At 49.8% G+C, this 20,771-nt stretch overlaps 7 protein-coding genes across 7 annotated transcripts; 4 read left to right on the top strand and 3 right to left on the bottom strand.

The window, feature by feature from the left end:
- Positions 1 to 623: 623 nt before the first annotated feature.
- On the top strand, positions 624 to 4,671 carry F5J12DRAFT_921988 (OPT oligopeptide transporter protein-domain-containing protein). The gene is made up of 22 exons (XM_051749302.1): positions 624 to 730; positions 819 to 1,394; positions 1,449 to 1,631; positions 1,683 to 1,757; positions 1,814 to 1,881; positions 1,934 to 1,997; positions 2,052 to 2,079; positions 2,136 to 2,388; positions 2,440 to 2,471; positions 2,521 to 2,591; positions 2,643 to 2,816; positions 2,867 to 2,968; positions 3,036 to 3,105; positions 3,163 to 3,234; positions 3,285 to 3,406; positions 3,462 to 3,497; positions 3,523 to 3,589; positions 3,645 to 3,662; positions 3,722 to 3,939; positions 3,992 to 4,051; positions 4,109 to 4,327; positions 4,390 to 4,671. The coding sequence occupies exons 2-22, from the start codon at positions 1,116 to 1,118 to the stop codon at positions 4,450 to 4,452; spliced, it is 2,274 nt and encodes a 757-aa protein (XP_051597886.1). The 5' UTR covers positions 624 to 730; positions 819 to 1,115; the 3' UTR covers positions 4,453 to 4,671.
- A 93-nt stretch (positions 4,672 to 4,764) lies between these two features.
- On the bottom strand, positions 4,765 to 9,765 carry F5J12DRAFT_845103 (uncharacterized protein). Its single transcript, XM_051746302.1, has 20 exons — positions 9,632 to 9,765; positions 9,496 to 9,575; positions 9,178 to 9,439; positions 8,674 to 9,126; positions 8,494 to 8,620; positions 8,230 to 8,442; positions 7,972 to 8,178; positions 7,786 to 7,920; positions 7,615 to 7,735; positions 7,399 to 7,562; positions 7,068 to 7,348; positions 6,884 to 7,009; positions 6,717 to 6,834; positions 6,145 to 6,668; positions 5,963 to 6,089; positions 5,713 to 5,909; positions 5,524 to 5,660; positions 5,354 to 5,462; positions 5,152 to 5,295; positions 4,765 to 5,083 (listed from the first exon to the last, which is right to left on the bottom strand). Coding segments are annotated over exons 2-20 (3,642 nt in total). The 5' UTR covers positions 9,498 to 9,575; positions 9,632 to 9,765; the 3' UTR covers positions 4,765 to 4,888.
- Positions 9,766 to 9,810: 45 nt separating this feature from the next.
- On the top strand, positions 9,811 to 12,282 carry F5J12DRAFT_845115 (major facilitator superfamily domain-containing protein). The gene is made up of 13 exons (XM_051746303.1): positions 9,811 to 10,160; positions 10,226 to 10,263; positions 10,317 to 10,332; positions 10,395 to 10,531; positions 10,578 to 10,726; positions 10,782 to 10,861; positions 10,916 to 11,348; positions 11,402 to 11,426; positions 11,473 to 11,496; positions 11,551 to 11,608; positions 11,656 to 11,758; positions 11,821 to 12,020; positions 12,081 to 12,282. The coding sequence occupies exons 1-13, from the start codon at positions 9,981 to 9,983 to the stop codon at positions 12,210 to 12,212; spliced, it is 1,575 nt and encodes a 524-aa protein (XP_051597888.1). The 5' UTR covers positions 9,811 to 9,980; the 3' UTR covers positions 12,213 to 12,282.
- A 2-nt stretch (positions 12,283 to 12,284) lies between these two features.
- Positions 12,285 to 14,467, top strand: F5J12DRAFT_254641 (NMD3 family-domain-containing protein). Its single transcript, XM_051738598.1, has 6 exons — positions 12,285 to 12,432; positions 12,482 to 12,536; positions 12,604 to 12,635; positions 12,724 to 12,929; positions 12,995 to 13,293; positions 13,347 to 14,467. Exons 1-6 carry the CDS (start codon positions 12,381 to 12,383, stop codon positions 14,365 to 14,367), a joined length of 1,665 nt encoding a protein of 554 aa, XP_051597889.1. The 5' UTR covers positions 12,285 to 12,380; the 3' UTR covers positions 14,368 to 14,467.
- On the bottom strand, positions 14,468 to 16,302 carry F5J12DRAFT_254656 (uncharacterized protein). The gene is made up of 4 exons (XM_051738599.1): positions 16,179 to 16,302; positions 15,984 to 16,121; positions 15,664 to 15,917; positions 14,468 to 15,593 (listed from the first exon to the last, which is right to left on the bottom strand). The coding sequence occupies exons 1-4, from the start codon at positions 16,237 to 16,239 to the stop codon at positions 14,568 to 14,570; spliced, it is 1,479 nt and encodes a 492-aa protein (XP_051597890.1). The 5' UTR covers positions 16,240 to 16,302; the 3' UTR covers positions 14,468 to 14,567.
- Positions 16,303 to 16,944: 642 nt separating this feature from the next.
- F5J12DRAFT_784327 (uncharacterized protein) lies at positions 16,945 to 17,969 on the top strand (the record flags this gene model as incomplete). The annotated part of the gene is made up of 4 exons (XM_051743005.1): positions 16,945 to 16,985; positions 17,225 to 17,280; positions 17,375 to 17,458; positions 17,569 to 17,969. 4 exons carry the CDS (start codon positions 16,945 to 16,947, stop codon positions 17,967 to 17,969), a joined length of 582 nt encoding a protein of 193 aa, XP_051597891.1.
- A 230-nt stretch (positions 17,970 to 18,199) lies between these two features.
- F5J12DRAFT_724040 (uncharacterized protein) lies at positions 18,200 to 19,891 on the bottom strand (the record flags this gene model as incomplete). Its single annotated transcript, XM_051741495.1, has 5 exons — positions 18,200 to 18,307; positions 18,359 to 18,670; positions 18,730 to 19,414; positions 19,475 to 19,554; positions 19,613 to 19,891. The coding sequence occupies 5 exons, from the start codon at positions 19,889 to 19,891 to the stop codon at positions 18,200 to 18,202; spliced, it is 1,464 nt and encodes a 487-aa protein (XP_051597892.1).
- Positions 19,892 to 20,771: the final 880 nt, after the last annotated feature.

The raw sequence follows: 20,771 nt of genomic DNA on the forward strand, positions 1-20,771 counted from the left end.
CAGGGAGGACCTGGAGAATATGTGGTTGCTCGTGCCACTATCGCTGCCCGACGAGCCTGATGAAGTAGCGATAAGTCTCCGTCCATGACGCTACACCCACTATAACCTATTTTGAGGACGCGCCACAGGTATAATTTATGAATATGTGTGTACGGAATGTAGTTATGGACATGGCATAGGACAGTAACGGACATAGACTCCCATATTTGCAGTACTACTGATTTGCATAAATACGTAGTTCGTTTTTCTTAGGACGATGGTAGTACTGTTTTACTTAGCGTTTGTAGTGTTATAGTGTCCTCAGTGCCCGCAGAAGCCGTCAAATTCGACATTATTTCTGGCAGCACTATTGCCTACCATGACGAGCAAGCAACAAGCGTCCATTAGAAGCGAGCGCTTGTGCGGTGGCTTTCAGCATCCGTCCAACATATTTTCGGTGGTTCCTATGGAGGCTTAGCATGATAATGATAGGAAGTACCAGTAGCCAGTAGCCTTTCTCTCTAGGGGTCATTAGACTATAACGGCGTATGCCGAAGGGAGCTTACTAAGGGGGCATTTCCAAATTTATATGTGCACTTTCCGAATTCGGCATATCGTCGTGTACGTACAAGCTGACTTCGTTCATTCAATGACCTCGATGTTATCGTGGGGGAAACGGAGAGTATTATTCACCGACCCTAGTATTCTATGATACGCACCCTTTGTTTTTGTACGAGCTGGCACCCTCCCGGTGAGTAATCTCGCTATCCGTATGAGGACAGTCGACCATGCGGCGTCATCGAGTCCGCGCCCCAAAATCACTCAGCTTACCCTACCAGATGAGCCTCAAACGGCATATCGTTTACGTGGCGTGATCAGTACGGTGCGAAGTTGTCCATCCTGGAGATAGTATACCCCGTTGGTATCATCTGCATTGCCTCGTCAATACCCCCGGTCCGCGACCATTCTTCATCACATGGATCAACATGCATGATTCTTAGGCTTCTTTGCCGCTGCTAAGGGTATAATAAGAACAGAGGAGTGCTCTATGAGGTTTCAGCCTTCAAGCTGACCGCCTCCAATTCGCCTCGGTAGTTCACCTAGCTCGTTGAGGGGCTAGCTTCTCCCTTCCTTCCATGCCAACCAAATGCATATCTATTGGGGAGAAGGAAAGCCCAATTTCACCACACTCTGAAGAGGTCATTTCCCCCACTTCAGAGAAGGTCTATGGTGAAGGGGAATGCGCAAGCAATGATGGAGATGCAATCTTCGTCAAAGGAGAGCCAGTAATTGCCACGGGAAGGGATGTCTCATTCTATCTAGTTGATCCGCGGGATGACGGTGACCCTGCCTTGACCTTCCGCTCGCTTTTTATCGGCACCATATTTGCATGTCTTGGAGCGGCCCTTTGCCAGGCAAGTGCTGTTCGTTGCTTCGGATGTCAGCTTTGACGTTCGTGTTTGCAACAGATATACGCATTTAAGCCCGTCCAAGTGTCGGTATCAACTGTCTTCCTTTTGTTGCTCATCTACAGCGTGGGTTTGGCCTGGGCTAAGTTTATTCCCCGGCGCTCTTCTGTCGAAGGGACGCGATTTGAGAGGCTCGGACCTATTCTCGAGTTCTTCAATCCTGGTGACTTCAAAATCAAAGAAGTGTGTGATTAATCGCAGCCATTGAGCAACCTTCTGATCCGGACTCTCTAGCACGCTATTGCCACCCTGGTCGCATCCACTGCGGCCCAGGGCAATACTGCTGTACTTAACTTCGCAGTTCAGCGTGTAAGTATGAGTGCTATTGCCACCTTCGTCCCGTGCCAACCCATTTCCCATACCAGCTGTATTACAACACTGACGTGAATGCAATTACCGCGGTTCTTGCCACGTTCTCCACATCCTGCTTTGGGTGAGCACAACTCGAGTGTCATGATGGGTAGCTAAATGTTAATGGATATTAGATACGGACTCTGTGGGCTACTGCGACCCCTGACCGTCTATCCAAGTGAAATGGTTTATTGGTTGGTATGTCTTAACTATTTCAAGAAGAAGTAATGATCGCTGAGGTGACCCATACAGAACCTACCTACTGTTACCATCTTCCAATGTTTGTTGCGTTTGGTTCGTCGCCCAGCCGAACGATCTGACGATCCATTCTTCCAGCACTCCATTTCGATTCTACGGCCAACCGCAAGCGCATGAAGCTGTTCTGGCTCGCTTTCGCAGGCATGTTCATATGGGAAATCTTCCCGTCCTACATCTTTCCGCTCCTGAATGGCATCAGTGTACTTTGCCTCGCTTCTCAGCATGCCAACCCATCTATCCAGAACATGTTTACAAACATATTCGGTGGCACAGACGGTAATGAGGGTTTGGGTCTCCTGAGCATTTCGCTCGACTGGCAGTATATTACATCGTAAGTGTTCTTTTGAGGCATGGAGGGTTTTTGTACCTCACGTGTTGGCAGAGCGTACTTGAGTTTGCCATTGATCCAGCAAGGTAGCCCGCTGTTCTTATATCCATGTTTACCCAGCTCATGGTCGGTCAGCGAATTGTTGGGTTGGATATGCACTGTGTTACATCATCTTAGCCGTCATCTACTATTCCAATGTCTGGAACGTCAGTTAACATTCTGAAAGCTATCCCTTTCACTAACATCCAGTTGTGCAGTCTTTGACTTTCCCGATGCTGTCCACATCGATATTCTCCTCCAATGGATCCGTCTACGATCAGTTAACTGTGTTCGGCAGTACTTCCCAATTGAATCAAACAGCTTTGAATGAAGTCGGTTTGCCTTACATGGCCGGTTCGAATGTGTGGGCTAACATCACGGCAAACTTATCTGTGAGCACTTCTGCCAATACATCCATTTTGCGTGCCTGAAGGTATCTAAGATTGGTGGTTTGTTGGCACATTGCATATGTTTCTGGGGACCATACTTGAGGGACACTCTTCGGAATACGCATTCTGACATACAATCCGATCCACACTGGAAAGTAGGTAGATTCTTCTTGTCTGTAGCGAACCTTCGCCTCATTGTATTGTTCAATATGTGCCACCCAGGCTATGCAAAGGTACAAGGAAGCGCCATTCTGGTGGTATATCGGACTCCTTGTTCTGGCGTTCTTCAGCGGTAATTCCTATCACGAACAACTTCAACTTTCCTGACACAACTGAGCTCATTTCTCAGCGCTTATTGTGATATTTAAGGGACAAACGACCCTTCCCTGGTATTCTTATATAGTCGCGTTACTACTTGGAAGTACGCCATTCCCCGCTATCGTCTGCAAAAGACTCACCTGTTTTTGTCAGCTTTCGTTACGCCCTTCTCCCAGCTGCTCTTTGCCCGCATGGGTAATGGAATCGCCACCAACCAACTGATGAAGATGGTTGGAGGTGCAATAGCCCCTGGTCGCCCAGTTGCCAATCTCTACGTCTGTGCTCATTTCTTGTGGCTCCACTATATTGTTAACAGTTCCTTATTGTTAGTTTTCCATGTGGAGTCACGATGTCATTTCACAGTCCGTCGGGCTTCGCTGGTGACCTTAAGATCGGTCAATACCTGAAAATCCCCCCACGGGTCATGTTCCTTACACAAGTTTGGGGCACTATTCTAGGTACGGATGTTTTGAGACGTGAAGGTCCAAAGTAAGCCTAACGGTCTCCACATAGGAGCAGCTATCAACTACGGTAAGTTTTTTCCCTACAGTTCTGCTGAAAGATCTTATCCTCACTTGAACCTGCCATAGTTGTGATGGTTTCAATCGTGAATGCACAACGAACCATCTTGGTCGACCCAAATGGCACCAACGTCTGGAGCGGCCAAGTAGTGCAGCTTCTCAATACTGACGCTATAACTTGGTCACTTGCGAAAGAATTGTATGGCCCTGGTGGACGATACTTCATTGTGCCGTTGAGTTTGCTTATTGGCGTCGTGCCTACTGTTATTCAGTGGTTTGTTGCGAAGGTTCGTAGCATTTCAGGGTTTAAAGCGGTTGTCCGACCTGAAAACGCCATAGCGATGGCCTACTATTGGACCAGTCAAGGTCGACAGCATCATTTTGCCTATCATATACATGGTGAGTCATGTTGTCCTTCGGGTGGAAGTAGTGGCCAGTTACGAAATGTCCCCACAGTGCTCTGCGATAATGTCATCCGGCACGAATTCCACGATCACCTCTAGCATCATCGTTGGCCTCGTCTCACAGTTTTGGCTGAGAAAATATCATCCGGGCTGGTTCAGGAAGTATAATTACATCCTGGGAGGTGCTCTAGATGGAGGAGCACAAGTGATGATTTTCATTCTGTCGTTTGCTGTCTTCGGCGCGTCTGGCGTACCAAGACCTTTCCCTGCGGTGAGTGAACTAATTGCTGGCCTCCTGCTGCAATAGAACTCATTAGCTCGCTATCCCCACAGTGGGCTGGCAACCCCGCAAAGGGGAACGTAGATTATTGCAATGGAAACGGTGCGCTCTCTTGAGGTATCTATATACTTTGCGGTTTCGGTCTGTTATGTTGGTTTGGGGCATCCATCTGATGGTTGAATGGGGTATTACGTGTATGACGCTTGTTAATGGCCAATGGTTTAGGGATCGCTTGTGCGTGCCGTTGGTCGGTACACCGGCGCAACGAGTGTTGCCGTGGGATGACAAAGCCCTAGTAGTAGACTATTGATAAAAGATCCAGTTCATCAAGTGCGACCGTGTAATATGTTGCTATTGGAGTCTAGTATGTATTCTACTATCGGGTGGTACACTTCAATCCGCCTCGGATTGAGTGCGGTTCGACAACACCTTCCATCAGTCCAGGTGGACCGAACACGGCTCTATAGATTTCAAGGCCTGCCCACGAACATAAAACGAGTACCATCGATATATAAAAAACTGTCTCATGAGGTTATAAAATGCGTTACTAGTTTACTGTTCTTTCTTCTCTACGGCAGCCTCAGCCGCCACTCTAGCTTCCTCCGCCCGTCTAGCTTCCCTCCTCTCGCGCCCGCGAGTGATCAGCGCCTTAGGCTCAAGATCTGCAAACAGGTACTTGCACAACTTCTCTACCACCCAACAGCCGACAAAGTCGGCGATCATAACGCTCGTCAATTTGATTCTAAACTGTTTAAGCGTAGCGGCGAGGTTAATGTGTTGACGCGGAGGTGATGGATAGGAAATTTTCGACCTACCAGGCTGTCCATTTCAACTATCTGGAGCCATCGGTTCAATTCAGGGAAGAAATCCGTCGAGCCGGAGAATGCGACCGTGCTTGCTCCAACAAGACCCCAGTAGAGTTTAGAGTTTTCACGGATTCCTTCACGGAATGGACGACCCTACCGCACGAGAATGTCAAAAAACCTAATCCCATAAATTAACTACCGAAACTCCTACCTGGAAGTTGATGGCAAACGTCGATACTTGTTGTGAAAGTCCCAAAAGATAGATAGCCGTGTTGAGCAAACTGGGCTCAAATTTGGCGTCCAAGTCGATGACACCAGGACTGGTCCGCCAGGTTAGCCATCACCTCTAGAGAGATAAGATGCGAGCGAACGGCGACTTACGGTTCGTAAAAGTGCGCAAGGTTGGTAATGTACACCATGGACACGATATGCAGAGCAAACTGGATCAATACCGACAAGAGGACGTAAAGGTTGAAGATATTCCCAAGTGGGCGTTCCCGAGATAACTTCTCGACCGGCTACACATCTTCGGTTAGGGGTTTCAAAACACGAAATTTGGCAGCTGCTTACCTGAGCCCGGGAGATGCAAAGGAAACAAACGGACATCAACATGCCACTGACAGTAACCTGGTAATCGCCAAATTTGATACCATCGAGGTACTGCACGCTTAGACTGTATGCAGTGATCAAGCAATTCAGCGCTAAGATCTTGTACATCTGAATCGTTGCCACGAGTGTGCACCGTCCTTGCCTGATGATATGAGTGACTAGACGAGGTTAGCTAATGCCCCACTGCTAGTTATCGTTGAACGACACTCACTTGCAGAAACATGAGAGAGCTTCGACGTAAATGGCGCCGCACACGATGCATCACCAAGTTTGATCTGAGGTACATCCTCGTCACCTTCCATGTTCGCCAAAGCATCCGTAATGGAACCCATGTCAAACTAAAGCGCACATTAAATCATCAGCAGTGGTCCAATATCCCAAACCTTGATATACCTTCTCCATCGGATTCTTCTTCCGTGCAGCCTGTAGGTCAGCAGCAGCTTTCTTGTGAGCCTCTACGACATCGGGATACAAGTGCGCGATGGCAGGAGGGACCGGAGGCGGAGGGCTTCCAAAGCGAGTAGACAATCTGAGTTGCGTCTCGTACACCTTTTTGATCCGCTCAATCTTCTGGTGCTCAGCGATCTTTTGCAAATCTTCGGGCGTCCCGTCCAAGAGAGCGACACCTATATGCGCCTGTTTGAGTGCACCGACGTCGTTGGTACCGTCGCCAGCCATGAGAGTGTTGTAACCAAGACCCTTCAAACTTGTAAGGATGTACTCTTTCTGGGCGGGAGACACGCGAGCGTAGACCCAGGTGTTCTGAACGAGATCGTTCCAGCTATCCGTACCCTGGAACTGCTTCATAGCAGCACCAGTGATACAGATATCATACTGGTCGAAAAGGGACGTATCTACAGGCTGAGAGGGGTCAACAGGAATGATCTTGCTCTCGTCCACAGTACGCCAGACGATATCTACAAAAGGGATAAGTACGAAGGGAAGCTGTGAATTCATTTACCTACCTCTTTCGTTGGCAGGGTTCTCCTTGAGATCTAATATCAAGACATCTCGATCAACAATCTCGACGTCGCGCGCAACATGCGCAGCAGTGAGGGGATTATCTCCAGTTATCATGATGCACTATTGGATTGGCTGAGACCCATAACGCCGCAAGGAAGCAGGCACTTACGCGATGTGAAGAGTCAGCCAACATCTTGAGAGTCTGCACAGCATCCGGTTTGAGAGGGCAGTGGAAAACCAGGAACCCAGCAAATGTTAATTTGCTCTCCACATCTTCTCTCGCCAACTTGTTAATCTGTCATTTACCAGCTCCGTCAGCAAAGCCAGGCATTCAACACACGCAACGGTCGTACTCTGTCGATGGACATCGGTTCAATTTCCTTCGTACCAAGTGCAAGAACGCGGCTTCCGCGTCTGCTATACCACTTATACGTCTCATCATACCATTCAGGCACTTCAGCAAGCATCGCCTTGATAGTCTCAGGAGCACCTTTCACTGAAACCAGTGTCTTACTACTCGGGAGAGTAGATACAGTCGACATCCGCTTGAGTGCGGAGGAGAACTGGAAGCGACGACGAATGTACAGCTTAGACGCCACAGGGGCCTTGTTGGACGAGGGAGCCACGGAATCGCCTACATTAAATCAGTGACTGTAGTCAGGGGGGATCAGAACAAGTACAGACCTTGGGAAATTTTCCAGTCGAGAGCCTCCAGGGTCGTCTTCTCCATGGGATCTCCGACGATAGTACCATCATCAAGGCGTACCAGGGCATGCGCAGCTGCCAAGCACAATGTCGTCTGCTTTCCAGATTCCTTGACATCAACCAACTTGAGCTTATCAGTTTCGCTGCGGCACGTGTAAACAGGGAGATCATAAACGAGGCATGCAATATACTCACTCGACGCCCACAATTCCTTCTAGAACCAGGTTTTCCGCAGTAATCGTACCTGTTTTATCGAAGCAGCAAACGTCAACCCGTCCAGCAATCGGAATGCGAAAGGGTTCAGTGCAGAATATAGCTATCATTCCCTTGAGTTGCAGTATAGACGGAAGAGGAATTCATACACACCGAATTTGGACAGGGCAACAAGGGATGCATTGACTGCCAATGAAAGCTCCATTGGGAGTTCGGGAGGTACGACACTCGTGATGATAAGAACACAGTCGAGAAGGAGCTTGGACTTCTTCAAATTCCTCTCAATACCTTAATACGAAGTGAGGATATAACGCGTGAGGTAACGATCACGTGGCCTACCTTTGACCCACACATACCAGCTGGCGGCAATAGCGAAGATCAGAAGAAAACCGATGAAAAGGAAAGACTCTAGGTTGTTTGCAGAAACACGCTCGGTGGAGAATATCATCGTTCGAACCAGTTGACCCTGGGCTGTACCAAAACCAGTACGTAAGACTACACCGAGACATCCGCCGTCAGGAGTGCCAGCAGATACTTGACCCTGACCTGCGCCGTGTGAGCTTCGAATTCAGGTAGGATCAACCCAGATCAACTTACTTGTGGGGCTCGCCTGAAGTACCTTGGTGCCACTGAACAATACTGCATTCTTGTGTGCACCGTCTACGTCAAGTTTCTCTGAATTGTCTAATAGCTGTATCGATTCCTTGAGCAGAGGTGTTGACTCTCCGGAAAGCATCGCCTCGTTAACAATGCATGTACCGTGAACGAGAAGAATGTCTGCTGGCACCACCGTTTCCGACTGTAGACGAGCTGCGAAATGGTTCAGACAGGCAAGACGTAGAATACCTATCAAGTACTGACCGACCGACACGATGTCACCTGGTAAAAGTTCGTCCGTCTGGAGCGTAATCCATTTGGAATCTCGGAGGCACTGGATGGGATACGGTGCGACAGACATCGTCCTGAACTCTGTCAGCGTTTTCACCCGCTTAAGGGATTGTTGTCGATCAGCATCTCCAATGGTAGTGACTGCCCACGTACCTGCCAGACGACTGTGCACTCGAACATGACAAGCATGAACAATGTGAACAGACTGTAATACCAATATTCGTCGAGACACCACAGCGCAACACAGAATACCTGGAATACGAAGAAGGGAGCTGTGGCATGTTCACCGAATAATTCAGAGAACGAGGGTATGGGGATATTAAACTCGTTCTTTCCATATAGTGATTTTAGTGCAGGAACCTGGTGGGTCGCGAGACCAGAAGGCGCGAGGAAATCAGACAATGGGGGACGATGAGTTGAGGGATAGGGTAAGCGCATAAATGTAATCGGAGAGATTTTGGATGCAACGTATGTGTCTCGCTGATAGTTGAAGGAGTATGTCATTAATTTAGTTTTGATCCGCTTTACCAACGGGACGATTTCGCCTTGACCGCGGTGTGGGAGAGGAATGAGACGAATGCAGTCAGCCTCCTCTACAGAACTAGCCTATAGTGAATGTCCGTGAGTTGCCCGAGGAAAAGAGAAGGGTGCAATTACCGGCCGTGTGGTTATCCATGTCTTCGCAGCAGCACTCCATCGAGTGACCAAAAAACTGAGTGCATGACCAGCACCCAACAGTACGCAAAACAAAAAAGTCCATTCCTCACTCTTGATCCAGTCGTCGTACCTGACATAGTATGCATAGGCAAGCAGCGGATAGAGGGAGAGAAACGGAAGTGTGTAAACGTGCGTGTACCACGGAAGGGCTACGTGCAAAGTTGCACGAGCGATTTCCTGAGATTCCACTTCAACGGGTACCCTGAAATGCACCCCGTCAAGCATACCGTACACGTTCGACGCAATGGTAGGACTTACATGGCGCACACTGATACCACGTAGGGTCCGTGGGTGCCAAAAACGGACAGAAATATAAACCACTGTCACCAGTCGTGGATCTGTCGTTACGATACACCAATGTAATCCGGTACAATGGACCCCAAACTGAGCTTACAATGGTCTTAATAGCTCTGGGGGCCAATTGCGTGCTTGTCGGGGAGACACTGACGAAGCGCGGCAAAAAAAGAGTGGTGTTGATGAGTCAGCAGGTCTGGCCCAGAAGGGAACAAAGTGTGGGCACGGCTGAACGGCTACTCAAGCCAAGCTAGGACGGTTTGATAATTTAACGTTTTCATTCATACCGCGCCGCCCATGGCACAGCACCAGAACGTTGGTTTATTCAGATGGAAATACTTCCTTCGTGTGCGCCCCACTGCTTTCCACGGATACAAGCTTGAAAGCTCCCCGGATATAAGTGTAGCCAAGGGAGCTAGTGCAACCGAGCCTAGTACCTTCTTATCGCGATGTCCTCCACTCCCCACCATAGCAGTACCCTCGACGATAAGAAGGACGACCTCAGAGTGGACGTTCTGCGGGCTGGAACTCAAGATATCTATTCGGGGGAATCCTTAGATCCTGTGTACCATGCAAAGGCGAAGATCCTAAACGATGCTATCCAAGAAATAGGCATGGGGAAGTACCAAGTATATACCCATCCATCCGTACATCCTGTCGCAATAGTTGATCAAGGTTGATCATCGGTTCACAGCGGTGGCTATTTTTTATCGTCGGATTCGGTTGGTTTTCGTGAGTTTTTTCGGCTTCTTCATCAACGGACCACGTTTTGACCCTCCGATAAGGGATAATCTGTGGCCGGTAGGTGTTGTCAGATCAATGATATCAGCTGTGGCACACTCAACCTTGCGTTGTATCTCAAGTCCACTCTCGGCTTGATTTACACTTCGGTAACACGGGAGTTCAACGTCCTCGGAGAATGGATGCTACTCGGACAGTCGCTTGGTCTGCTCGTCGGAGCAGTCTTCTGGGGCGTCGGTTGCGACGTCTGGGGTCGGAGGTCAATGCTATCTGTTGCGTTGGAACCGTTGTCTCACACACTACAGGTGGTCCTTCAACCTTACTCTCCTCATAACGGGTGTTTTTGCCCTCGCTGCTGGTGCATCCCCTAACTACTACACATTGTGTGTATGCATGACTTTTTGGTCTATCGGCGTCGGGGGAAACCTCCCTGTCGATTCCGCTGTCTTTCTTGGTACGTGACGCACTTGTTAATCTATCATGGGGACCCAAGGTCAGCCTGGACGTAGAATATATTCCCGCTTCTCATCAATACCTGCTGACGGTGCTCTCCATCTGGTGGGCGATCGGTCAGCTCACCGGCGCCTTGGTATGTTTCAGTGGCATTGCAGTGTCCTGGTCTATGGCTGATCCAGGTTACAAGGTCGCATGGCCACTGATCAGCAACTTCTCTTGTCCAACTACCTCGACAACCTGCCCCTCGTCGTTGAACAAAGGGTGGCGCTACTTCCTCTTCACCATGGGCGGGGTCATGATAGTCATGTGGATTCTCCGGTTCTTCGTATTCAATCTACAAGAGAGCCCAAAGTTCCTTATGAGTCGTGGGAGGGACGAGGAAGCAGTTGCAGTCGTGCACAAAGTGGCTGCTTTCAACGGGAAAACGAGTAACTTGACGATCGAAGATCTCAAGGAAGCCGAAAGGCTCTTTGGATCTCCCCGAGGCGAGGCTGCAATGGCAACGTCCGCGGGGGCCGCTGTGGCGAGGAAGATCAAGACGCTCGACAGGAGTCACGTTAAGCCACTGTTTGCGACACGAAAACTGGCTTACTCGACGTGTCTGCTGATTGTTTTGTGGGGTTTGTCCTGCTCATTTCAAGTGGAGATACGTGACTGACCGTAAGTGTTTTAGCTTTGATTGGACTGGCGTTCCCTCTGTAAGTCGTCTACGCTGTGTCTAGTCCTAGTCTCATTCTCTCACAGGTACAACGCTTTCGTGACTTACTAGTGAGTTTCCGCTGCCCGAGTCGCTGAGACCAAAAATTGAAGAATCACCATCAGTCTAGAAACACGAGGATCAGCTGTCGGACAAACTTCGATCTATACTACTTACCGTAATGTGCGTCCCCCAGTACGTTGCATATACAAGTGTTGACGGACCGATAGGAAGTCATCTTGAGTGTTATCGGTGTACCCGGGGCACTAATGGCAGGTTACCTCGTCGAAGTCCCGATCCTCGGACGGCGTGGCACCCTCGCCATCTTCACTGGTATGTCCGTCTCTTCGACAACGTTGAACGTCCGCTCAACGCGATTGTGCATGACCCTGCAGTCCTCACTGGTGTCTTCATCCTCGCATCAACAACTGCTAGAACGTCCAACACGTACCTTGCATGGAATTGTGGATACAGCTATACCAGCAACGTGATGTACGGCGTCTTGTACGCCCTCTCTCCCGAGCTATTCCCAACCAAAACCAGGGGGACAGGAAACGCCATCGTCGCCACTGCAAATCGTGTCTTTGGTTTGATGGTGAGTGTGCAAGTCCGCGAAATCCGTTCACGGTTGATGATACGGTTTTTAAAAACCCAGGCGCCAATCATCGCGATGGAGACAAGCATCACAACGTCCATCCCGATATGGGTCGCTGGAGGGATATTCGTTGCAGCTGGTTTTATTGCATTGTTGTTACCCTTTGAACCCCGCGGCAAAGCATCTCTGTAAAATAACAATGTAGCTTAGATACCTCGCCCTCGAGTCCCGTACATAGAATAATATGAAGACATGCACTCCCAATCTTATCTAAGCCCCTGTGACTAAGCCACCGCGATATATGTGATCGAGAATTTTACCAGACCATCGATCATAAATCCTACGCCTATCTATCTAACGATGGAGTTTATCCCGGGACCTGCAGTAACCCGCGTTCTCTGTGCCGATTGTGGTAAGCTTGCACAGACTCGTGACGACGAGTACTCACTGCCGGGAATTAGGAACACCGATCGTACCCAATTCTGCTAACCTGTGCGTGGCCTGTCTGAGGAATACGTGAGCGTCGCACTTTGGCACTCCGAGACGGACATGTGGGTGACTGATAAAATATTCCTGTGTGAAGCGTCGATATCACAGAGGGCATCCCGAAACAGTGTACGTTGCACACAGCTCCGCCACTTCCATCGCTCTCACGCGACGCGGCGGCGAAAGTTTCGAGTTCCTTTGACTAACTCTCCGCTAGCGTCCGTATCGTTTTGTAGAAATTGCGAACGATTTTTGTCTCCGCCTCAAGCATGGATATTGGCGCGACCGGAATCTCAGGAATTACTCGCCCTATGTCTCAAGAGACTCAAGGGACTTAACAAAGTGCGACTGACGGAAGCACATTTTATATGGACAGAACCCCACTCGAGGAGATTGCGAGTATCATTAACGATTCAAAAGGAGGTGCGCGAATCCTGCGCACGCATACTACGTATTCATGCCTCCACACATCTGTTTGACATTTGCAGGTATTAACCTCTACAATCCTCGAACAAGTCTTCGAAATCGAATACCTAGTACACAACACCCAATGTTCCGACTGCGCCCGACTCGCAGCGAAAAATACATGGAAAGCGCTTGTCCAAGTTCGACAAAAGGTCTCTCACAAACGGACGTTCCTGTTTCTGGAACAGTTGATACTCAAGCACGGCGCTCAAAAGGATACGATATCCGTCAAGGAAGTCAGGGATGGGCTGGATTTCTTTTACAGTCAGCGCAGTCACGCCATCAAGATGGTGGAGTTTTTGAACGGGGTCGTCCCGGTGCGGTAGGTGGTAATAAGATAATGGTATGTTAAACGTTTGGTTGATCATGGCGTAGGTCCAAAAACTCGGAACAGCTCCTTTCCACGGATACACACTCGAACACTGCGAATTACAAGTTCACATATTCAGTCGAGATCGCCCCAATCTGTAAGGACGACCTCGTCTGCATCCCATTCAAACAAGCACGCACCCTCTCCAACATCTCCCCGCTAACGATATGTACACGCGTCGGCGCGTCTTTCCAACTCCTGGATGTCAGTACATTACAATCCGTCGAAATTAGCAGCCAGATCTTCTGGCGCTCGCCGTTCTCCGCGTTGGCTGGTGTAACTGACTTGGTGGAATTCACGGTACTGGACGTTGAACCCGTCGGAACGTCTCGCGGCCGATGGGTCCTCGCCGACGCACAAGTCGCACTCGCTGGCGCGTTCAGGTCCCATACGGGGACCCACACGAATAGCGAGATGGAGATGGACTACGAAACAGCCGCGGAATCGACGCAGATTTTCCATACGCGCACCCATTTAGGCGCGATCTTGCAGCCTGGGGATACGGCAATGGGGTATCACCTGTCGTCGTCGAACTTCAATTCAGACGATTTTGCCAAATTACCTGCAGATCGGATTCCAGACATCATACTGGTCAAGAAAGCGTATCCAAATCGACGGAAGAAGGGCAAGGCTAGGAATTGGAAGTTGCGCAGTATTGCCAAAGAGGAGGGCGAGGAAGGTGAGACAGGCGGTGGGCGTGGTGTGGTTGGTAGAACGGGTGGTCGCGATCAGAAGAAGGTTGACGAGGATTACGAGCTATTCTTGAGAGATCTGGAAGAAGACCCGGAGTTGAGAGGAGCGGTGAATCTGTACAAGGCGGAGGATGTCAAGGTGAAGGAGGGTCGTGATGTGGGCCAGAGACGGCGCAAAGGCCAGTATGGCATGGACGTAGATGAAGTAGCACCCGATGCGGAAGAAACGACGGCGAACGGTGAGGAAGAGGAGGAAGAACCTGATTTCCCCGAAGTGGGGCTGGACGAGCTGTTGGAGGACTTTGACGAGATGACTTTACAAGACGCTGCGTAGGTGTGGCCAGACACAGACATTTCAGGCCTCGATAGCTTCGGCACTTGTATTCGTTGGATCGGATTAGCAGTGTCTACTGGCCATAGCGTGGAGTCCTGTAAATTCCGTACATTAATGTTACAAACCGCCAGGATATTACGTCGATTCCGTACACGAAGAAGGGATAAATGTGAAGAAAAACATGTGCGTGAAGCCAATCATCAGTCCACGGACTCATCCAGTTCTGGTTCGTAAGCAGTACACCCAACAGCCTCCAAAAACCTAGCCCGCTCCTCTTCCCTGCGACACACTAAGCTATTAGGACCCATGCATTTCCCGGCGGGACATCCGGAGCTATAATTCGGCCCTCCCACGGAGGCGCCGAGAGAGGAGGGATCGGCAAGGCATGGTTTAGAAATGTCACGACGGAGAGTTGGCGTTAATGGCGGAAGGGTAGCAGGATCTGATGCGTAGTTATAGATGTGGACTCGTTGTGACGACGACAGCGTGGGCGCGAATTGAGATAGAATGCACAGCTTGAGTTCGTTTGGGAGCGCGACGAACCCCATGGTCAGTGTTGAGGGAGGGCTAGAAGATGGGTGCGAAAGTACTAAAGAGGCCGAAGATGTGGACGACCTGGAGCGCATGAGCAGAGGTCGGGCGTATTTGAGCAAATTCAATGCTTCCTTCTCCACTCTTCGTTTCCAATATTGGTTGCGCATCGTGATCCTATGCAGTGCGCGATCACAATCTTTCCAAGCTTCGTCTGTATCCGAAGCGGCAAGTGATCCATCCGGCAAAAGCTTGTCCGGAGATGAAGGAGGTGATGAGGGAGGTAATGAAGGGGGGAATGAAGGGAGAGGAGCATCTGGCAGCCGATTGGCGTACACTTCAACTTTGGTTAGAGCCCAGTTCCCCCTTTCAATCGCTCGTAATATTTCCGATACACCTCTCGCACCGAGACTGTTCCCGCTACATTTAAGCGTTTGAAGATGGCACACACCCTGAGAGCTTCTAGCTCTACTCCCTATTATCCAAGTCGCAATCACAGGTGCACTTCGAGGTGTAAGACCGATAGTATTGATATGTAGTTCTTGTAGGGATCGTGATCGGAGGAGAGGGAGAAAACGTTCCACGAAGGAGTCGCCAAGTCGTGAATTACCTGTTAATGATAGTAGGCGTAATCTTGAATTGTTCAATGCGTTGGCGAGGCAAGAAAGCGTGGCGGGATCTGGTGTGAAATCGTTCTTGATGAATAGATATGTCCGTCAGAAATGAACCCCTTTAAGGTCAAGGAGGAAACACAACCTCGCTCACATTAGTTAACCACAACGTTCTTAAGACATCATTTCCGCGGACGTATTCAGCGATAGCTTGCAGTCCTTTACAACCGATCCCGTTGCCTGTGAGGCTGATGTCGGTCAGAGTGGCTCGATGTTTCGATCCCTCCGACGAAGAAAGGTAGGCAAATAGTTGACATATTCCATCGTCACCGAGCGAATTGTGATTCAGGGACATCTTGATGACCCCATTGCGATAGGAGTTCAGTAGCGGAATAACCTTTTGAGCGCCTGCAGCGAATTGCATCAGACGCGTCAACATCGTACCGGGAATCCGAAAAATACGGTGAGACTCACCTGAAATGCCATGGAGGCCCTCCTCTGAGTGATTGAACTGTAAACGGCTAGAGAGTGGAATGGCAGGTCTTGGCATGGTCAAGGGGTGTCCTGGAGTACAGATAGGCTTCGTTTGCAACAGGCATTCCATCTGGTGATCTGGGTTGTCCAAAACAAAATCAATTGTGACGCTCGCCACCAATCTGAACGACTTACGCTCACCCCCACTGCGCGACGACTGCGTTAAGCCGGCCTGGGTGGTCGATGGCGACGACATACGGCGAAGTCCAATGATTTACGTAACGAGTAAGAGTCAAAAAGCTGTACTCGTTGACTTATGCATAGGTCGATCATGACTTGGTACATCTACGTACACTAAAGATTATCCATCTCACGCTGTCAGGCTGTGGATTCCAGACCGCCTTACCTCGTGCACTTTCCGTGCTGATGGTGAAAAATTCATCATTCGCCACCGGGTGTGGTCAATCATTTGTCCGATTCCGGTGGTCTCCTACTCAGGACGCAGAGGTGATACGGTGCGCAGTTCAATTAAATTCATTCCAGGTGTTATGTTCTTGGTTATTCACTGCCTAGAGGGCTGGTATCAGCTACAGTCTGGTGCGCGCTCGCCGACAACGTGTTAAGGATGTCTTCAAGGTATAAATGCGTATCTCCGGGTAAGTGGTTCGTTAACAAGCCCATTCTTTCCCTCGAGACCCGTGTGGTAGAAAAGAAGACCCACGATGGTCATGTCATTCCATGGCGACTTCCGCAGGCTTTAACAGATTATGCGAAACGTGTACCGCTTTCCTGGAGGAATCACGGAAAGGATGGCATATGCAATGTGTTGCTTCTGGGATAACTGTATCTGCAGTTCTGAAATGCTACCATTCATGACCACCAGAAGCACGACTGGCGAGTCATTTCAGGCGTCTTCGACTTTTTTTTCTGCGCGCAAGCAAACCCGCAGCATTCTGGGACCATGGCGTCCAGGTGGAAGCAATGGAGCATGTCAATATTTTCGTGAGCTGCTGATAATAATCCTGTCGCCTTGATTTTTTCGTTGACGATGGTCAGCCTTGCCCAACCGCGGCGTGATATCGGTTCAGCCGTTCCTTTCACTCTGGCCTGCTGATGCCCGGTCACCGGTCACCGCCGGTAACGTTGGCAATATTGTTCCAAACCATCAAATACGCCAGGAACGGAACTCCCTTGAGCGAGTTTCTTTATATTTGATTGGGTCGCTTGATCATCTCTTGCAGGTTCTTGAGAGGCTCCACCGGCTCCGAAGTGTTCCGGTTGTATACAGTCTGGGGGAGTGAGTGCAGCACCTTCGATATTTCCGACATCGCTGGTGTCGAGAAACCTCTACGAGAAGATCTTTCGTGGCGTGATCTCATCACACACGCAAGACACAAGTTGGCAGCGTGTTCCTCGTGAACGTTGCACCACATCAAATGTATCAATACCTGCAACGGAGTACCGAGTTGTTGGAGGTAAGTGAACATCGCAGTGGTAACTGCAAAATAGAGCACCTCTTTCATTCCCATATTTGGCCTTGACATACTGAATCCCCACAGTATCCGTGGCTCATCTCACCTATCAGGATGGGAGAGCCTAAATGTCCCAACCATCGGGAAAGCGTCGTCGTCGTCTTCGTCAGATCATGCCTCCCGACGTCTCGCTCTCGCGATGCTTCCACCTGGTATCCTTGTGAACTTTCTGTTCAGGATGTGGAGATATCCAGGGTCCTTTCTAATCGCAACGACATTTATGTCACCGAACAGAACCCTTGCCAAGAGGTTCTATGTTTGTGCATCGTACGAACTGGACCAATATTCCAGTTCTGTATATATTCAAAAAACAGTCGTAACTCGTAACTGTAAGGGAGGAAATACGGAAACGCAAGGTAACGAAACGAATGTCGGACAATATCGAAAGCAAGAGAAGGAGCGCGGCAAACAAATGGCAGAATTAACTTACACGAGTACAAGGGAGCGTGGGTAGCGTGAGGCCAAATAGTTAAGAAGGAACAGAGATGCAAGAAAAAGGAAAGAGACAGACACCAATAGAAAATTAGACGAAGTCCGTAGGAGAAGGTATCATTGCAGAGAACTGGAGTACAAATGCTGCCTCGTCCATTTGAATGCGTATTTCTCCCTGGAATATATATGAAGCAAGAAAATGCATGCCAAGCCCTATATAGCACCCCATCGATACCCTACCGCAGGGAACTTTCACTCAGCTTTGAACCGCGTCGGGTCCCCTCCACCGCGTATAATGACCTTCATGAAACTGAAGAAGCGATCGGCGTACTCGGCAGGTGGGACAGGACTGATCTTATGCTACAAGAGACGGTTAATGGGCCAAAACCGAGAAACGAGCAGCGAACTTACTCGATCAGCCGAAAGACCCTTCCAAAAGTGCTCCACTTTCTTCAATGACTTATACGGAGTTAAGATGTCAATGATCCCCAGGTAGTACAGCGTGTCCATGGGTTGATTGACCTCGTCTGTCGCTTGCAACCCACCTTCGTCCTGATAGAATATAAATTGCTGTCGATCCCCGGTATCTTCTTCAGGCAATTGAAGTGCCTCTGACCCCAATCGTCTTGGGTCAGATTCACGCATAGCGCGACGAATGGCTATAGCCTCAGGAGATCGCCCGCCTTTCACCGTACTCTTTCGACGAATTGAGGGAACAGACGGCTTGGGAAGGAAATGATGTCAAAGTTCGAGGCAGCTGACACCGGAAAAAAAGTCCTTACTGAAAACACTTTCAGCGTGTTACTTCGCACGTTCTCCCTATTCCCTCGCCGCATGTGGTGGATGCCTACTAAGAGACTGTAATCCATGACGTTGATACTCTTCAACAATTCTGAATCCCTGCGGAGTTGCTCAGTGAATAGGGCACGCTTCTCTGGCCCGAACTCCAGCGTCTTTCCGCGGTTAATCCAGTTGAGGTCCTTCAACACTGCACGGGGGTTCTTCATCGCCTTTTCTTCCGGATAAATTCGTCCGACGGTGCTGCCCTTGAGGTCATACGTCTCGTGTATGTCTTTGTGTGGAGGAAAGAGATTATTCATGATTACGAAATGGATTTTACGACCTCGGGGCAACTTCACGCGATGGAGGCCATAAAAGCGGGAGAGTAACGTATGTGGGTTGCTCTTCACGTGCGCATAATACTGCTTCAGCACTGAAAGAAGGAATTTATGCTCCGAATGGCGGATTGTCTTGATTATAAAGCGATAGTCTCGGGAGAAGTAGAAAAACGAGCCAGACTTTCCCGGTGAGCCTAACTCCGAGAGGATGTACTTGGCTGTCAAAGAGAGTAGATAGTCGGCAGGATCAAGCTGAAAGCAGTCTTCGCGAAGGTCGCGGAAAACCCATGGTGCATAATCCTTGAACTTGAAATCATACTTGGCGGAAGGTGTTAATTCGTTGCCGACTCTGATAAATAGCATGCGTTTTAAGCATGAGGCACGGACAACACACTGCAAATAGACATACATATCGAAAGAGTATTTATGTCGTGCGATGAAATCATCATCAGTAACTGGTCGTCTCATCTTTGCCTGACACCGCGATACCTAGCCAACCGACGGTGACGTGAGAACCATCAAGACTCGAGAAGGAACTGTAACGTACGGCGATGCGAATTCCTGTCAGCATATTGTACATGAGTACATAATTGACGTGGTCTTCCCCGATCAAGTTGCCAACCAGTGGGCGGTTGTCATCTTCCTTCGTGCTCGGAGGACCCCGCTGCGTCGAGACTGCGCGTGTTAACGCCTCGGCTTCTGCCTTGCGCTTCCTTTCTCGCCGTATTTGCTCCGCTTGTATCTGGATGTCGTCTTCGATTCCTCCATCTCCGTTGGAAGAGCCCGGCAGCGGTGCTGACCGTACGGTATGTATTACAGGACCCATCGTCGTATGACGTCTCGTAGAACGGCCAGACACGCTCTGTGGTGGCTGGAGGAACGTTCCTGAGGACTGTAAGAGGAGCTGTGTAGGTGGCGATCCAGATATATCAGTGACGGGTGTGTCTGCAGTGATAGCGCTTCCGTCTGACTGGGATGAGATGCGGGTTGCACGCGGGATAATGGTGACCCCAGCGCGTGAAGTGTGAACGGAAAACCTTGCAGTATCTGTGGAAGACCTCTGAGAGACCTCGTACGACTCAGTGGATGCTATAGGGAAAGCAGGGGGTGATAAACGTGCCAAGGAATACTCGGCATCGCGTGGTTCGGCGGATAACCTCCGCTCCCTGATGCGGGCCGTAAGGTCACTAGACACGGACGGCCGAGGGACGGGGTCAGACTTATGTCTGAGAAGAGTAGGCATGTCTGGAGGCTCGTCCTGCTCGACGCTCGCTGGCGGCGATGGTGGTGGTGGGCCAACAGGAGTGCCGTCTATCACCGAACTGTCATCCACATAGTCGTGTTTGATAACACGCGTAACCGTTTTGCTTGAGGTTTCGATAGTCGTCGATGAGACTAGGCTAGTTTCAAACACGACGGCTTGACTTGTAAGTTGAACAACGCGAACGTCGTCGGTATGGTCGATCTGCTTGCCGCCCCAGTTGGAGTTTTCTTCCTCTGGAGAGCTGAAGGCATTGAGAGTTTCTGTAATTGACGACCCCGACGGTGAAGTGAGTGGATTGGACGAAGTGGGTGTCGACGGAGAGGCTCTGGCTGTAAAGAAAGAGGCCGCGGTGGTCGACACAAAACTCTGCCTCTGAGAGTTGTCATAGACGGTTGGCGAAACCGGTGATGGTGAGCGCTGCGGAACCATGACTGGTGCAGGC

Source organism: Pisolithus orientalis (assembly GCF_024613125.1).
Source record: "Pisolithus orientalis strain OTSU chromosome Unknown F5J12scaffold_25, whole genome shotgun sequence".
Taxonomy (NCBI): domain Eukaryota; kingdom Fungi; phylum Basidiomycota; class Agaricomycetes; order Boletales; family Pisolithaceae; genus Pisolithus; species Pisolithus orientalis.

Bases quoted from the DNA above. Each gene is read 5' to 3' on its own strand.
- F5J12DRAFT_921988 (XM_051749302.1), top strand. From the start codon at position 1,116: ATGCCAACCAAATGCATATCTATTGGGGAGAAGGAAAGCCCAATTTCA. The intron at 1,998-2,051 runs GTATGTCTTAAC...TGACCCATACAG, and splicing joins GTGAAATGGTTTATTGGTTG to AACCTACCTACTGTTACCAT. The intron at 2,472-2,520 runs GTAGCCCGCTGT...ATGGTCGGTCAG, and splicing joins TTTGCCATTGATCCAGCAAG to CGAATTGTTGGGTTGGATAT.
- F5J12DRAFT_845103 (XM_051746302.1), bottom strand. The intron at 7,921-7,971 runs GTAGGCCACGTG...CTTCGTATTAAG, and splicing joins CTGGTATGTGTGGGTCAAAG to GTATTGAGAGGAATTTGAAG. The intron at 6,669-6,716 runs GTAGGTAAATGA...TCCCTTTTGTAG, and splicing joins GAACCCTGCCAACGAAAGAG to ATATCGTCTGGCGTACTGTG.
- F5J12DRAFT_845115 (XM_051746303.1), top strand. From the start codon at position 9,981: ATGTCCTCCACTCCCCACCATAGCAGTACCCTCGACGATAAGAAGGAC. The intron at 10,532-10,577 runs GTCAATGCTATC...CACACACTACAG, and splicing joins TGCGACGTCTGGGGTCGGAG to GTGGTCCTTCAACCTTACTC. The intron at 10,727-10,781 runs GTACGTGACGCA...GCCTGGACGTAG, and splicing joins CGATTCCGCTGTCTTTCTTG to AATATATTCCCGCTTCTCAT.
- F5J12DRAFT_254641 (XM_051738598.1), top strand. From the start codon at position 12,381: ATGGAGTTTATCCCGGGACCTGCAGTAACCCGCGTTCTCTGTGCCGAT. The intron at 12,636-12,723 runs GTACGTTGCACA...ACTCTCCGCTAG, and splicing joins AGAGGGCATCCCGAAACAGT to CGTCCGTATCGTTTTGTAGA. The intron at 12,930-12,994 runs GTGCGCGAATCC...TGACATTTGCAG, and splicing joins CATTAACGATTCAAAAGGAG to GTATTAACCTCTACAATCCT.
- F5J12DRAFT_254656 (XM_051738599.1), bottom strand. From the start codon at position 16,239: ATGTCGTCGCCATCGACCACCCAGGCCGGCTTAACGCAGTCGTCGCGC. The intron at 16,122-16,178 runs GTAAGTCGTTCA...TGGACAACCCAG, and splicing joins GTCGCGCAGTGGGGGTGAGC to ATCACCAGATGGAATGCCTG. The intron at 15,594-15,663 runs GTGAGCGAGGTT...CTATTCATCAAG, and splicing joins GAACGTTGTGGTTAACTAAT to AACGATTTCACACCAGATCC.